This window comes from Chiloscyllium plagiosum, unplaced genomic scaffold (genome assembly GCF_037043375.1).
Source record: "Chiloscyllium plagiosum isolate Xiang-an unplaced genomic scaffold, Cpla_swu_hap1 HiC_scaffold_25, whole genome shotgun sequence".
Taxonomy (NCBI): Eukaryota; Metazoa; Chordata; class Chondrichthyes; order Orectolobiformes; family Hemiscylliidae; genus Chiloscyllium; species Chiloscyllium plagiosum.
Window position 1 is genome coordinate 22795251 of NW_028270163.1, and position 18057 is coordinate 22813307.

At 40.3% G+C, this 18057-nt stretch overlaps 1 protein-coding gene and 1 non-coding gene across 2 annotated transcripts in view; both read right to left on the reverse strand.

Annotated features, from left to right (window-relative positions):
• Window positions 1-10984, reverse strand: part of fbxw10 (F-box and WD repeat domain containing 10) — a 64795-nt gene extending 53811 nt beyond the window's left edge. Inside the window, 1 exon segment of the mRNA XM_043715223.2 lies at window positions 10129-10984. Within this exon segment, the coding sequence (XP_043571158.2) occupies window positions 10129-10663 (535 nt within the window). The 5' untranslated portion in view covers window positions 10664-10984.
• Window positions 10985-16562: 5578 nt separating this feature from the next.
• Window positions 16563-16633, reverse strand: trnag-ccc (transfer RNA glycine (anticodon CCC)). The gene has a single exon. It is a non-coding gene; the product is annotated as a tRNA-Gly (tRNA).
• Between the last annotated feature and the right edge of the window lie 1424 nt (window positions 16634-18057).

The following is an 18057-nucleotide window of genomic DNA, read 5'->3' on the forward strand; positions in this document are numbered from 1 at the left end:
AAATATATGATTTAATTTGTCTCCTGGCAAGGCTGGTTTGAAAACTTGCTGCTATGCACAGAAATCGAGATGACTTAATTGGCATAATGTTGAGATCTACCTAATATTTTCTGATAGATTAAATGGAACAAGAAAAACATCTCTTGAACATTTTAAGTGAAGGACACTTTGCTACAGAAAACGTACTGGATACAATAGCAACAACACCTCAAAGGAGCAGGAAGATCGGGTGGAACCGTACTGTCTGAACCAGAAATAAGTCACATGTCTCGTGTGTGTGTGAAAAAAGAAAATTACATTTTTGATCTGCCTGAAGAGCAACAATATATTGCTCTCTTTCTTCACAACTTCTCTCAGCAAAGAGAGTGAGCTTAGAACTCACTAGATGTTACCTTTGCCACTGAAAGCAACAAATGCTCGAGATCACAAAGGGTCACCCAGCATCCATGGAGAGACAGAGCAAGGTAATGTTTTGAGTCTACATAACTCTTCGCTTCAGCTCTGATGAAAAGTCATCAAGACTCAAAATGTTAGCTTGTTCTCTCTCCACAGATGCTGTCTGACCCACTGTGATCTCCAGCATCTGTTGATTTCAGAACAAATTCCAGCATCTGCAGTAAACTGCTCCTACATTGTCTTTGTCACTCCTGGGAGATTCTTGAAGAGAATTCACTGTATTCTACTACAGCCTCGGGAGCAAAGGGGATTCAGCCAGCTATGATTGTTCAAGAAAGACATTGCAATACCAGCAGCTTGTGTGTACAGAATAGCTTCAGAATCAGAATGCCATTTGTAATAATCTGTGACTTATCCATTTTCGTGTGCTTAAATATTATTTGGCCAAAGTTTTTTAAAATTAATATCCTGCAGAAGTTTCTCTTTTTTACTCCACAAACATGTGTATGTGTGAGACTGTATAAATGTGTGTGTGTTTGTGACTGTGTGTGTTTGTGACTGTGTGAGAGAGACAGACAGACAGACAGACAGACTTTGTGTGTGTGGGAGAGAGAGAGAGAGACTGAGTGTGTGTGTGAGATTGTGTAAGTGTGTGTGTGTTAGTTTTTTTAAGGAGTAGCTATATAAATTTGTATAACCTGTATTGCTTGTTGCTTGTTTGCTTCATAGTTTGACTAAGTTTACTTTTAGTAATACTTGTTGGTCAAAGAAATTTGACTGACTTGTTCTTCATACTGGATCTGACTAGTCTAAGCTGAAAATGTGTTGCTGGAAAAGCGCAGCAGGTCAGGCAGCATCCAAGGAGCAGGAGAATCGACGTTTCGGGCATGAGCCCTTCTTCAGAAATGCCTGAAGAAGGGCTCATGCCCGAAACGTCGATTCTCCTGCTCCTTGGATGCTGCCTGACCTGCTGCGCTTTTCCAGCAACACATTTTCAGCTCTGATCTCCAGCATCTGCAGTCCTCACTTTCTCCTGACATAGTCTAAGACCTACATAATTGGCCATATCAATCATGGGACTAAAAACTGGGACTAACAATATGTCATTTTTGATTTTGATTAACTTGCTCTATAATCAAATTGCAGAAACTTTCAATTATGTAAAGCTCAATAATTTTACAGAAAACCAATTCGTTGACTTTTTTATTATTTCAAAATGAAAATGGATGGACTTTTGAGCACTAACTCCATTTCTCTTTTGGAGATGGTCGATTGGTGCACAAGATGTGAGTCTCACTGGATAAGCCAGCATTTATTGCCCATCCCTAATTGCCCTTGTGAAAGCGCCATCTTGAACCATTGCAGTTACTGTGACATAGGTATTTGCATTAGGGAGAGATGTCCAGAGTTTAGGCACAGCAGCAGTGTAGGACATATATATTTCTTATATATATGAGAAAACTGTGACCCAGAGAAGAACTTGCATGTGGTGTTGTTTGCATGTCCTCACTATCTGAGTTCTTCAAGGTGTCATACAAAGAAGTGACAAAACAACAGCGAGTATTCAGATTAATGGTACTTTTGGGAAAGACAGAAGTATACAGCATCAAACTATTGCTTTTTCTGAAGACCTGTCGGTAAGTATGCTGTAAAGCAGGTTTTGGGTCATATTGGCATGAGTGTCAGCAGAAATTCACATAAAACATTATAGAGTGATACAAACATTTGTTAAAGTGTTATAATATGCATACCACGAAATAGCTTTCCAATAACTTCCAGTATTATATTCCTAAAATGATTTGAAAGAACCTAGCTCTAAGTTAGTGTTTGCACTCCCGCTTCAAGGTTAGAAAGTCATATGTTCAATTTATATTACAACAGCCTGGACACAAAATCCAGGTTGACAGAAAGATTAGGATTACTTCTGTATTACTCTGTGACAAAGAGAAGTGGTTATTAAAACTTGAAAGAAAGTTGAGTCTTAATACTAAAATGGAAAATATATAGATTTTAGTTTCTTTTAAGACTGTATCTGCTGACACTAGCACAAAAGACTGTGCGCTGTTAAAACTGTGCATTCACAGTTAAACAGAATGCAGCCTTAAATAATGGTGGGGTCTGAGTGTTGTGACCATGGATAAGGTTGGGGGAGGGGGGGGTAGGAACAAGGTATTTAGTCGTGAATGGGATCTGAAGAAGCGGTCATGAATAAGGTGGAAATGGGAAATGCAGCCATGAATGGGAGGGGCTGTGCAACCATGAGCAGGGAGGTAGAGGGGGTGTTCAGGGTCTGTGGCTGTGAATAGAGGTAGGGTTGAGAAGTGTGACCACAAACGAGAGGTGGAAGAGGGTTGGAAAACAGGGATTCAGCTGTGAATAAGACCTCAAAGAATGCAGCCAGGAATGAGGAGGGGGTGGTACTGCCATAAATGAGGAGGTGGGAGAGTTGGCGGATGTGTCTGTGAATGGAAAGGGGTGAGGGGGCACAGGGCATTCACCCACGAAGGCAGAGAGAGACAGAGAGAGAGAGAGAGAGAGAGAAAGAGAGAGGAGGTCTAGGGATACAGAAGCAAGAATAGCTTCATGAAGAGGAAAGTGGCCCACAACGGCAGAAGAGTGACAGTGTCATAGAGTCATACAGCACAAAACAGATCCTTCACTTCAACCAGTCCATACCAACTATAATCCCAAACTAAACTAGTCCCACCTTCCTGAACCTGGCTCATATCCCTCCAAACATGTCTTATTCATGTACCTATCCAATTGTCTTTTAAATATTGAAACTGTACCCACATCCATCATTTCCACTGGAAGTTCATTCTATATACGAACCATTTTCTGTTCCTCGTGTATTTTTAAAATCTTTCTCCTCTCACCTTAAAAATATGTCCCCTAGTCTTCAAATTACCAACCTGAGGGAAAAGACACCTGCCATTCACCTTATCTATACTCTTCGTGATTTTATAAACATCTATAAGGTCACCTCTCAACCTCCCACACTCCAGTCAAAAAAGTCCTAGCTCATCCAGCCTCTCCTTTTAACTGAAACCCTCCATTCTCCGCAACATCTTGGTAAATCTTTTATGAACTCTGTCCAACTTAATAATATCCTTTCTATAGCAGGGTGAACAGAACTGGACACAATGCTCCAGAAGAGGACTGTTGTTGTTAGCAGTCTCCAGGCAGTCAGGCTGGGGAGAACTCCTGAGATGTTTAGAAAACAATAAGAAGAAGGTTCCAGAAGCAGAAGACTGTGGGGTGTTATAGATGAAGACAACTTACAATGCGGATGAAGACACAAGTTTAAGGAACGAATGTTAAATTCTAAGAGAGCTAGAGTTTTAAAGATCTTGAGAGAGATGTTGACTGAAGAAAATAGCATCTAGTGAATGTACAGGAATTAGTTCAAAAGAGATTGATTACAGCTAGGCTAGCTGAGCAAGAAGATTTAAAGTGGAGATGGGAATGTCTTTTCAGTAAAGTTTGAGCATCTATAAAGCATAGCTTGCTTAATAGGAATGAATGTTTCTTACTGACATTTGTACTGTAATTCTTCCAATAATTCTAGTTTACTGTCATATGAATTGTGTTTTCTGTTGTGTAACAAACCTTTCTGTTATTTTGTTAATAGTAGATTAACAGACTCTTGTGAATATAGTTTAATGATTCACCTCACACTGAACAAAAAGAACAAAACTTATATTCTACCAAGTCCAGTTTTACTGGAGGACCTGACTTGTCCAGCTGGTTTCTAACAATACAGAAAAAGAATATGGTTATTAGAAATGATGGTCATCTGTAGAAAGTAGTTCTATATTCAAGAAAGATAGATTAAATGTACATAGATGATTAGATTCAATATTATTGCAACTCTCTTTCCACTCTCATACTAATAAAGCCTTAAGGTCACATTTCCTTTGAAATTTAGTCACTCCTTAGAATGTTGCAAATGTTTAAAATGATTAGTACACTGTTCACTCTTCAGCAACTTAAGCATGATTTGCTCAAAGTCTAGATTAATTTTCTAGTTCCCTTATGCAACTGATTATAAATTTAAATCTAATGATTTGTAGTTTTCTAAAGATAGAAATCTGAAAACATAAGAGAATAGATCTAATACAGCATTATCTCAAACATGCCTGGAAAGTAATTACCAAGTAATCATTACCCTAAAACATATCTCATTACTTCACTGAGAGGATCAGAATATCTCATTATGTTCAGCAAAATGGCAATCTTCTCCCATCTTCCCTAACAGTATTAATCTTATTGCTGAATTTCATTTTACAGCAGATGCTTTATTCCCATATGCTACTTGCTTTTAGTCAGTGTTTGAAATGTACATACTTATAATTGTATTAATGGATAGATTTGAAAATGGAATACAAAAAATGTATACATATAATGAGACTTCATCACCTTTTCTGAATGCTATAGAAAGATTCTGCACTTGCAAAACTCTAAACAGTGCCAAGCATTACAATTAAATAACATTTGTTTAATAACATTGTGTGTGTGAAGAATTGCACTGACAGCAGACATAGGATTGTCAGTCTGGATTGTAGTAGAGTGTCATTGTACAGATTGGAATCTTTATATATTAATACACAGGCTCTGTTCTTTGCCGAGTGAAAGAACATAGCCACTCTGCCTGCCTCAACTCAATAATGTAGGTAGGAGATTGAAATAACTGCACAGAGGCCAGTATCCCATCAAGAGGTCACTCCTTATTTATATGTGCACAGTATACTAGCCGTGGCCAGCCAGCTCGGAGTCAGTCCATGAACTGAAGAGAGTCTGAATCGTCTGTTTATATCTGTCAGCCAGGGCTTCCTGATTAGTCCAAGTTAACAACCCCACTCAAGGATCTCACAGTCAACAACGTCTACTTGGTTCAAATCACTACATAAATACTCTCCGGTTCATTGGCCTGTACAATACTTTGACCAATCACAGTCAATCTGATTGGTTTAAAATTTGAAGAAAGCTTGACAATTAACTGGCAGTCATCATCTAAATGATGTATTCTCCATGGCAACACCTCCAACAACCAGAGTCCTCTTGCCACAGTACAAATGTTGTTTTCCCTTTACATTGGTATTTCTTCCAAATTGTCTTGATGAGTGTAAAATGAAAAACTTCCACAAAAAGTGATTAATTTTCAGAAATGTTCTATATGTAATTAACAAAGGCAAATGTATTTCCAAGTACAAACGCCATTACTCCCCATTTTTGCAAGCATTCCATAAAGTTCACAAAGAATTGAACTGAATGATCGACTCTGAGGGATAAATCTAATCTAATGGTCCATAAAACATTGTTAATGGACATTGCCACAGTCTAACAGTTTACATCCTGTGGGGATTACACTGACTCTATAATACTTATTAAAATAATGTGCTGACTTTCAAACTTGTCAACATGTAAGACTGTAATATAATATATTATAAAGAGCCTATATTTCAAAATCCAGAGCCAGCTAGCCAAAGGAAAACAGTGTTATCCTTGCAAAACTTGTTTTATTATGGATACAGTAACTGATGTAGCATGCAAAAATCTGATGGTTAAAGGACAAAAATGTGATGATTGTATAAACTCCCAGGTCCAATGTAACCACATTTGAAAACCGATACTGCAACAGATTGTATCTCTTTTTAGTAAAATTGCTAGGTTTGCATTCAAGTTATCTAAAAATGAAATCTCAATTGAGACCCAGTGAGGGTTAAGAATAATGCAAGTTATTTTGATTCGGGGACAGTGTCTCAATATAGTTGTATTCACATTTTATTTAATTAACAAGTAAAATTACACATAAAATTCTATTAATTATACAAAAATAGTCACTCTAGACAACATACTCATTTATTTGGTGTTCTATAACAGATTATGCAATAATTCTACAAGTTCTTGTACTATACTTTCACTTGATCATTGTATAAGGAATTGGTTCTGAAATGATTAATGCTTCAACCATTTTGGTGATTTCATAAGGACTTGAGTGAGGAAAAGCTACAACAACTCTGAAAGGAGACAAAACAGACCTGAAACAAAACATCGTAGTCTCCTCATAGTCTTTGCAATAATGCCTAGCTTACCAATATAACTCATATTCAATTGCTATCATACAATAAACTACATCTTGCTGAAGACAAGAGGCTTTCCTCATTAGACCATCTAGTGATTTCCCTCTACCACACTTGACAAAGTAGCCTCTGAAAGAGGATAGCGGCAGTAGTAAATCTACCTTATGACTAAAATTCCAGCTAAGCTGGTTGTCATTGACTATCGATGACTACATCAATGGATTCCCATTTTCTAACATTTAATCTCAACAAGTGTACTCTACATCACTCAACAAAGAGCAAACGTGAATAAAAACCAAATATCATGATTGTCAAAAAGCTGTAGCTCAAAAATTGGCAGTCAACAACTAGCACAAATAAAATATAGAAAGCAGCAAAGTTAAAAGGTTTTCAATTTCTAATTTTCTACAAGCTTGATGCCAAAAGATTATATAAAAGCAAAACTGAAAATTGCAAATAAATGATTTTTTTTGTAATATCCATGGTTAAACTTTAGCTCACATCTACACAATAGTAGGTCAGCCATAGGATGTTCATGGTGACTCAGATGATATTTTGTTTTAAAATGCCAGGAATTTTCATAGCATGATAGCATTTGGGATCATCTAAAATACTGAAATCTTTCTGGTCTGGATTAAAGATAAACTCAGGACCATCAGAAGTTAACCATTTATTTAGTCAGGAAATACTGGAGCTTTGAAGCATTCTGCACTTTAAGATGGCAATCCATCTGTACCAGTGAGCAATTCCCAGCATGAGACATCTGTGCTTGTTCAACAGCAACTTACAAAATTATCTTCCTATTTGTTTTAATGGAAGCAAACAAAAAACATTAATGTACCATCTCCAAAAATATCAAGTGAATTCACATTTCTTCCCATTTATACACATCAGAAGACAGCCAGATGTGAATTAACATGTTTATTGTCCTGGAATCTTCAGCCGTGTATTTGCTCAGAAGGAATAAAATCCTTGCCAATAATTAGGCAAACTTGTCAAAGGATCTGGAAGAGGAGTATCAGAATCCTGTCTTGGTCACATTATTTGACAAAGGTATAACTAAGTAAATATTTCAATAATCCCAGTTGTTTGAGTTCTGGTAGAAACAATCCAAAGGCAAGGTAACAATTAGTAAAGTTGATCTCTTTACAGGATTCTTACATATTGCCTACAAAAGCCCTTCAGAAAAAAAGTTCAGATATTGTTCCAATTGATTCTAAACATTGACTCTGCTTTCTCCCCACACTTGCTATAGGACCTGTTGAGTTTCTCAAGCAATTTCTGTTTTTGTCCCAGCTGCTGTTCTGTAAAGGAAATCTTCCATAATTTCCTAACTTACAGAGAACATACATAAATGATATTGTCCTAACAATTTGTTTCATGTTCGTTTTGTATTACGATAGAGAATAGTAAAATGAATGAGATTAGTTCTGGTAAAAGGTCATCTACCTGAAATGTGTCTCTGTTTCTCTTCATTGAGATTACCTGACTGCTGATTTTTTTTGTTGTTTTTTTTTCAGATTTCCAACAATTACAGTGTTTTGCTTTTGTAAAGGACTGATAACCTATAATTTTTTTTTAATTCATCATTTTATCACAACTGTGGAGTACCTTGCCATTTGTGGTATTCAGTTTATTACAGAATAATATTTAATAAATTGACCTAATAATCCACTCTAAATGTTTACAAACAATCTATTCACCAACTATAACGGATTAAATTATAATCAGAAGTCTTCTGTTGTGTGTCAAGGTATATTAACAAAGTGAGATTTGGGGATATGTAAAACTTCTTGAATTATTAGCTACTTGCATTGTTTTAAGATGTTGAGACTTTATTGTTGTGAATGTAATCATTGCACCAAACCTCTATAGACACATATTTAAATTTCCAATGTCAGAATGTGATTAATATTGGAATGACAGAATGCGCTAAGATTGATTGGAGCTATTAATAAAGAAACATGTATTGATACAGACAGAAAAATAAAACCTGGAATTAACAGGTAAACATATGAAGCAAAACACATAAATTTGTTTATGTGGAGATTTGTTTTGTATTTCACTTTACATAGAAATGATGACACAATAGAAGATCATTGGGTCCAACGATCTTTGACTGAAACCATCTACTTAAATCCCATTTCTCTGCGCATTTCCTGTGTTTGTAAAAAATACTTTTGTCCCTCTCAAATATTTAATCAATGCCCTTTTAAATTATGTTATTGCTTCAGCTCTGCTATGTTTGTGTAGTAAAGGAGTTGATGTTTTAATAAACCTCTGATCTTCAAATTTATTATTTCAATATTTTTGATAATCCTGAATGTTAGGCTCTATTGCTACTAATTGCCAATCAATGGAAACTATAATTCACTAGTTACGTTCTCAAAATATTTTATTGTTTTGAAAAGCTGTGAATTCAAATGTCTCCCTCTCCTCCTTCATCTTCTCTGTTCCAGCATTCTTTTAGTTCCAATTTCTTCTTAATAATCAGGATACTGCAAACAATCCCGCAAGTATGACCCATATCAGACCCTCTTATGTGACCATGGGATAAACAGGAATAAAATGGGAACTGCAAATAACCATAGTCAACAGCAATAAGGAGGAAGTACAGAAACAAAAGGCACAGAACCAAGGTTAAAAGAAGCCCAAGTTCTGCAGGGTTACCAGTTCAACCGGTAAAAAGCCAAAACAAATGTTTTTTCTTTCAAAACTACATGCTATTCTGCCTTTTTTATGTTAAATACTGTAGATGCTGGAAATCTGAAATGAAAACAGAAAATGCTGCAAATACCCATAAGATCTTGGACACCATCCCTGATCTCTTTGGTTAATTTAACCTTGGGGTGGCACAGTGATGAGCACTTCTGCCTCACAGCACCAGTGTCCTGGGTTCAATTCCACTCTTGGGTGATTGGCTATGTGGAGTTTATGTGGCCTCCTTCCATATGCATGCTTCAGTTTCCCCCTACACTCCAAAGATATGCAGGCCAGACGGATTATATGGATGGGGTGGGTCACCAATCAGGGATCAGTGAGGTCTTGATGGGCCAGATGCCTGCTTCTGCAATCTATAGGGATTCTATTCTAATTTTCTAACATACCTGTTCAGAGATGTTACTACATACTTGTGGAGCAGGTGGAACTTGAACCTGGTGTTTCTTGGTCCAGGGTAGGGACAGTATTACTAAGCCACAGGAAGATCCCCATTCTTTCCCTGCTAGCACTGTGGATTTACAGGTATCTACTGCACATGGTTCGAGGAGATTGCTCAGCACCACCTTCTGCACAGCAGTAGAGACATGTAAGAAATGCTGGTCTTGCCAGTGTTAGCCACATCTCAGGTAAGAGTGAGACATCAGGAGAGTGTGTGACCTGGGAGATCATTGACTTGAAACATTCACCTTTGTTTCTCTTTCCACAGATGCCCGCCAGATGTCCCGAGCACTTCCAGCATTTTTGTGTTTTTAAAATAGTCCATTTTGGATTGTGTTGTACCACAGCTCAGAATCAACAGTGCATTGTCACTGAGTTGATGACTGAGCTGGTGCCCTGCGTCTGGCTGGCTTTGGGAAGCGACGTGGAGATTGTGCTAGGGTACATTTCAATGAGTTTGGCGGGATTCATAGCTGGATACTTCTCATACCTTTCCATTCAAAGAATTCAGGAGTGCTCCTGCCGATTATAAGTGTTCGGATCAGATTCCCAATGTGATGTAGATGCTTGATATCGCACAGCTGGAATAAGCCCAGCAGGTAGTTTGTTTTGGTCCAACGCTTGGAGCCAGTAAACCACTCCCAGGCGCTGGTCACATAGTTGTGCAAATCCAGCTTGTTCAGGGAGCGGTCTGAGCTCAGGGTGCTGAAGTCCTCGGGCAGGCTGGGGTTAGCAGACGAGCGGGAGTGGGTGAAGTCTTTGCTGAGGGTGGGCTGCAGGAGCCTGTTGAGCTGCAGCAGGAGATCCAGGCTGTCAACCCTGCGGACCAGCCCGATGAGGAACTGCTGCTTGGTGATGTCCCCAGCTCGCAGGAACCACTGCTTGGTGGAGGCTAGCCTGCGCTGCAGCGTGCAGGTATAGCAGGAGCCGCAGCGAGGGGCCGAACAGTCGGTCCGGCAGGTCAGCGTGGATGGGGCGTGAAAGTTGAACTCAGTCATTTTACCCGCTGCGTCCAGATCATGCATTTTCTCACTCAGAGTTGCTCAGAAAGTCTTCCAGTTAAGGTTGGCTCCTTGCTCGAGTGTTTGTTTTGTTTTGTCTTGCCTCGGCTCGATCCTTCTCTCCAGTGTATCTCTCCCGGTTGCCAGGCAGCAGGGACTCTGCCACGTAAACTCAGAGGCTTCCTGAGCAGAGCTCAGTCTATGTGACTGGCGTCACTATCATTGGAATCAGAGAGAACTGACAGCACAGAGGGTATCCCACTGACTCTGGACAATCCCTAAAGGGCTTGGTCACGGAATATACTGAAAGTCACCTCCTCTGACTGGGCAGCCTGAAACTCGGGGTCCGACCCAGTTTCCAAGTGGACCATAGAGAGAGCTATCGGTTTTACATGGTGAGGGATCTGGAGGAATGGAGAGAGAGAGTGGTGATGATTTGAAATTGACTGCCTAGTAGGGCAGTGGAAGCAGAGACAATGAATGGTTTCTAAAGGACATTGGCTGGACAGTTGAGGGAACTATAACCTCAGGGGATGGAACAGGGGACGAGGACCGACTGGTGCTCTGCTCTTTTACATAAGAGATTATTCAGGTTTGATTACACACTGTGACAAAAACAAATCAAACCAAGGACAGAAATCCAAAGGTTAAAAATGAAATTTGTCAAAATCAAATCAAAGTAACATTCTCCAGGATAACGATGCACCCCAACCCCGATGATACCTTCCCGGTCTCTAAGAATGTCTGGACACTGCTGCTCCATCTCAGATATAGCCACGTAAGGGGGGCAGACAGTTGGGTATTACAGAAGCATACAGTGCAGAAGAGGTCTTTTGGCCCATCATGTCAAAAATATACTACTATCTACACCAGTCCCATACTCCCATACTGGGCCCATAGCCTTGAATGTTATGCTGCCAGTGTTATGGCATGGTACTACTAACCTCCAGCTCATGGCCTGCACCCAGAACCCTTCTTGGATACTCTGGATTGGGTTGGCCTTTTCAGAGTTAGCATGGACTCGGTAGATCAAATGGCCATCTTCTGTGCTGTAATCATTCCATTCCTGAGTTGAGGAATATTGTGGAGTAAGTGAGGACTGCAGATGCTGGAGACCAGAGTTGAAAAATGTGGTGCTGGAAAAACACAGCAGGCCAGGCAGCATCCGAGGAGCAGGAGAATTGACGTTTCGGGCATAAGCCCTTATTCAGGAATTCCTGAAGAAGGGCTAATGCCCGAAACGTTGATTCTCCTGCTCCTCAGATGCTGCCTGGCCTGCTGTGTTTTTCCAGCACCACATTTTTCAACTTGAGGAATATTGTCTTTGCCTCAAGTATTGCAAATCCAGGGAGCTGTAGATGCCCAGTTGTTGAGTACGTACAAGGTCAAGGTTGATCTAAACATATCAATTAGGAGCAGAACTAGGCCATTCAGGCCCTCAAAGTTTCGCTGCCATTTAATAAGATCATGATGATCTGGTCACTCCACGTTCCCTACTACCCCCGATAAACCTTTCACTCCCTTGCTTAAAATGAATCCATCTCCCTCTGATTAACAACGTTCTAACATTCTGCTTCTGCCATCTATTCAGGAAGTGGGTTTCAAAGACTCAAAACAATCTGTGAGAAAAAAAATTACATCATCACTGTTTTAAATGAACAATGCCTTATTCTGAAGCAGAGACCATTGGAAGCATCATTTCTACATCCATTCTATCAAGCTCCCTCAGGATCTTAAATGTTTCAATCAAGTCATCGCTTATTTTTCTGTCTCCAATGAATTCAAACCTAGCCTGTCCAACTGATCCTTCTATGCCAACCCATACATTCTCAGTCTTTTTTTTAGGTTAGATTAGATTACTTGCAGTGTGGAAACAGGCCCTTCAGCCCAACAAGTCCACACCGACCCGCTGAAACGCAACCCATCCAGACCCATTCCCCTACATTTACCTCTTCACCTAACACTACAGGCAATTTAGCTTGGCCAATTCACCTAACCTGCACATTTTTGGACTGTGGGAGGAAACCGGAGCTCCCAGAGGAAACCCACGCAGACACAGGGAGAATGTGCAAACTCCACACAGTCAGTTGACTGAGGCAGGAATTGAACACTGGTCTCTGGCGCTGTGAGGCAACAGTACTAACCACTGTGCCACCATGCCACCCCAGTCTTAATCTGGTAAACCTTTTATGAACTACTTCCAATATATTTACATCCTTTCTAAATAAGGAGACCAACACTGTACAAGATACTTTAGATGTTGTTTCACCAATGTCCTCTATAATTGAAGCATTACCTCCCTAATTTTGTATTAAATTCCCATCACAACAAACAGTAATATTCTATGAGCTTTCCTAATTACTTTCTGTATCTGCATAGTAATCATTTGTGAGTCATTCAATAGAGTTTGCATTGAATGGTCAGGCCCTAGGAAGTACAGATGATCAGAGGGACTTTGGTGTGCATCTCCACAAATCCTGAAGGCAGCAGAACAAGTGGATAAGTTGGTTAACAAAGCATGTATGATACCTTTACTAGACAAGGCATTGAAAACAAGAGCAGGGAGGCTATGCTGGAATTATATACAAAGTTAGTTGGGCCAGTTTTGTGTGCAGTTCTGAATACCACACTAAAGGAAGGATTTGATTGCACTGGAGAGCATATAGAACACAGAGCTTTGTAGCACAGTACAGACCCTTTGGCCCTCAATGCTGTGCCAACCTGTGGAACCAATCTGAAGCCCATCTAACCTACACTATTCCATTTTCATCCATATGTCTATTAAATGCCCATTTAAATGCCCTTAAAGTTGGTGAGTTTACTACTGCGGCAGGCAGGCCATTCCACGCCCCTACCACTCTCAGCAAAGAAATCACCTCTGACATTTGTCCTATATCTATCACCCCTCAATTTAAAACTATGTCTCCTTGTGCTAACCATCACCATCCAAAGAAAAAGGCTCTCACTTTCCAGCCTATCTAACTCTCTGATTATCTTAAATATCTCAATTAAGTCACCTCTCAACTTCCTTCTCTCTAACGAAAACAGCCTCAAGTCCATCAGCATTTCCTCATAAGACCTTCCTTCCATACCAGGTAACACTCCAGTAAATCTCCTCTGAACCCTTTCCAGAGCTTCCACATCCTTCCTATAATGCAGTGCCCAGAACTTTAAACAACAAATAATGTAGAAAATGTAGAAAAGATTCACCAGAGTGTTTCCTAGGCTGGAGCTGGAGAATAGATCTGCTAGAGTCAAGAGTGTGGTGCTGGAAAAGCACAGCAGGTCAGGCTACATCCAAGGAGCAGGAGAATCGATGTTTAGGACATTAGTCCTCCAAACCTGATGAAGGACTTATGTTCGAAACATTGATTCTCCTGCTCCTCAGATGCTGTCTGACCTGCTGTGCTTTTGCAGCACCACTGTCTTGACTCTGATCTCCAGCATCAGCTTCCAGTCCTCACTTTCTCCTAATAGAGCTGCTAGGGTTATTTTCTCTAGAACAGAGAATGCTGCAGGGCATCTGATTGAGGTGTACAAAGTTATGAGGGACATAAATACATAAAGTTATTAGAGAGAAACATTTTCTCTTAATAGACGGGTCAATATCCGGGAGCATAGTATAAGGTCAGGAGCAAGATGTTTAGAGGGGATTTGATGATTTTGTTTTCACCCAGAGGATATTTGGACATCACCGCCGAACAGGTTGGTCGAGGCAGGAACCATCACAACATTTTAAAAGTATTTAGATTAACACTTGAAATGCAATAGCATTCAAGGCTACGGGACAGGTGCTGGAAAATTAGATTAGATAAATGCTTGGTGACCAGTATGCACATGATGGACCAAAGGGCTTTCTCCATTCTGTAATAAAGCTATGACTCTTTATGACTCTACACACAAGAATATTCAAACCCCTCTGAATCTCAAAGCTTTGCAGTATCTCACTATTTAGATAAAATGTGTTTTTCTTCCAGCCAAAATGGACAGTTTTGCATTCTCACGCATTATGCTTTTTTTGTCAGATCTTTGTACACTCACTTATCTATACAGAGTATTCCTGTGTAGCTTCCATACATCCTCTTTGCAACTTACTTTCCTACCTATCTGTGTATTAATTGCAAACTTAGCAACCATTCCTTAGGTCCTATCTGTCAAGCCATTTGAATAATGATAAACATTTGAGGCACCAGCAATGATCCCTGTGTATATTGCTATGGGATACTAAGGCTTATGGAGATAGCTTGGCAAGTGAGAATTCAGGTGCAAGATTAGCCGTAATCTTGTAGAATAGGCTCAAAATATGTTTTTTCATACCAGAGCTTCATCACAGGCTCAGGGTCTACTCCTGCTCCTACATTCTATGTTTCTAGCAGCATAATAATCTTTTTATAATCTGCTTTTGTTTTGAAAACACATCTAATAAATATAATTCCAGTTACAGTGTAGAATTTGGGGCTCCTTAGAATTTTTTGCTCAGGTAAAATCTTTTAACACTGGACTCTGGGATTAAGTTTTTATACAAATACGCTAATCAGGAGCAAGAATAGGCCATTCTGCTCCTCAAATCCGTTCAATAAAATCATGATTATTAAGGCTGGTCTGATTACTTCACGTTCGCATCTACTCTCAACAAGGTTTCACTTACTTGTCAAGAAGCTGTCCATCTTTGCCTTAACAAATGTTCAAAAATTCTGCTTTCACTGCCTCTTGAGGATGATAGATCCAAAACAACCTGCTGTGAGAAAATATTTCTCCTTACGTAACCCAAACCACAGAGGTGAGAAAAAGTAATCGAGTCTGAATTTTAAAGTATAATTAGTTATAACCATTTTACTCTGTTTAAGGAGTATTCAGACATTGATAGTCCCAGGGTTTGGTACAAAGCTGTAACAGACATTTTTGTGTTTAAAAGAAACCAGTGTTAATTTTGTCATTTTCAACTTATTTTAGCAGCGACATGAACAAAAATTTTCTCCAGTTATCTGTTTGATAAATCCATTTCATAAACATTTTACGAGCCGAGGAACCTGGTCAACTGGGCCTTGTCCACAAATGTCAATGTCTCAGTAAAATCACTTCACGGGGTCAATGAAAACAATATAACTCCAGATAGAGGAAGGAAATTAAGCACGGTTACAAGTTTGTGCATTCAATTCACTGGCAAAGCTCATTATGGATCTCAAACCCCCAGCCTGAGTCTGCACCCCAGTCCTGACCATGTATCTCAAGCTAATGCTTCCAATAAACCTGTTGGACTATAACCTGGTGCTGTGTGATTTTTAACTTTGTCCACCCCAGTCCGACACCGGCACCTCCAAATCACTCCTTTGAACCGGTTGCTTGGACCCCAGTCATCGTTCATTTATTGTCTCTGTGTGCATTTCCTTTCACCTATCTATGTTACAAAGCCTCTTGTACCCTCTTCATACATATCTTCGGGAACAGTCACCAGCCGGAGTGGAACCCTTGCGGCTCCTTTGTAGGCAAAACTCGAAGCTACAAATGAAAGTAGTGAAACCATCTGCTATTGTTCACGTGCAGCATAGAAACAAAACACGGAATTGCTCTGGGGATTGCAGCGTTGTTTCCCCACAACCCAAGCTGAGTGGAGTTTGCCTAGTGACCTGCTGAGGGCGGTCGATTCTGCCGATACCGCGGCCCCGGGAGCTGCTCGCCCCTGCACTGCCCGGGCTCCTGCGGGCCGCGAACTGGCACCAATCCCAGAGTCAAGTCGCTGCAATCTTCAAGCCCCCTCCTCTTCTCTGCTGCGAATGGGGGAGGTCTGCTTTACAAAAATTAAACAAAAAAATCTGCAATGCATGGGAGATCTTTTTTTAAAATATATAAAATAAAAGATTAAAAAAGAAGGGCGTTACCAAGCATGCATTCTAGGGACAAACACTTGTTCACGAAAATGAAGTGCGCCGCCCGGGAATCGAACCCGGGTCGCAAGAATGGGAATCTTGCATGATACCACTACACCAGCGGCGCTCTGTTTTACAGCACTTACACTAGACTTTATAACTGCACATAATCAGGGAGCGTCATTGCTGTTCAAAGGTTCTTTTATCAAACCATTCGTTTTCCTGCAGCTGGCTCCACCTCCTCAGTTCTGATGAAGGGTCGCTCCAAACGCAACGTTAACTCTTGATTCCTCTCCCCAGAGAGGCTGCCAATCATGCGGAGCTTTCTGTTTTGTTTCTGATTTACACCAATTCTTTCTTTTTTTCATTCCCAGGGCATTAAGAATGGGCACGGCCATTCTCAATTCAGCCAGAGCTATCATTTGTGACTTAATTTAGGTCCTCAAGAGAGGGACCAGGGCCTTGAGAATGCTGGAAATCTGTAACAAAAAACAGAAAGTTCTGGAAATGCGCATGAAAGATGTTCGCTCTGCTTTAGGGTCATGATTCGGAGATGCCGGTGTTAGACTGGGATGTACAAAGTTAAAAATCACACAACACCAGGTTATAGTCCAACAGGTTCCAATTAAACCTGTTGGACTATAACCTGGTGTTGTGTGATTTTTAACTTTATACTTTAGGGTGGGTGACAAAAATTAGGTTTTTCCAATATTTTATTATGGGTGACGTGTGTTTAATTCGACACAGGATAACCATGCTGTGCTGACAGCAGCAGCTTTACCACCCTCACCTCCCAACAACTTGTCCCACAATTTACTGAGCAGGGGACAGGAAGACTCCAGGAGGTACCTTGCATAGAATCCGCCTTATTGAACCCTGAGAAGTGGCCAATTAATGTGCATCATCCCACCCCCGCCGTATTTACTTGCAACAGTGGAATGGGTAATCCAGGAGTTTTAGACACGAACTATGGCATTGGTCAAGAAATAGGGGAAGTTACTGAAATGTACAAGATTCTTAGAGGAGTTCTCAAGCTAGATGTGGAAAGATTGTTTCCCCTTGTGGGAGACTCCAGGACCAGAGGGCATAACCTTAGAATCAAGAGATAAGGAGGAATGTCTTCTTTCTCATAGAGTTGTGAATCCGTGAAATGTTTACCACAAAAGGCTGTTGAGACTGAGCTGTTAAGTATATTCAAGGCTGAGATAATTTATAATCAGTAAGAGAATCAAGGGTTATAGGAAAAGGTGGGAAAGTGGAGTTAAGGATTATCAGCTCAGCCATAATATCATTGACTGTTGGAGCAGAGTCGATGGGCTGAATGGCCTCCTATTGTTTCTGTACTTTATGGCCCCTTGGACTTATGGGATGGCCTTTCTGATTCTCTGGTGCCCATCAGAGTCACTTACCCTCGCTTCCTCCAGGGTCTGCCAGCTAGGCCCCTCCATTGATCTGGACTCACCTTCAAGTCCAGCTCTGTAACCTCCTGGTGTTCACGGGTGGCCTGTAGTCATATAATGATAACCAGTCAAACCTAACCATCCCAGAGTC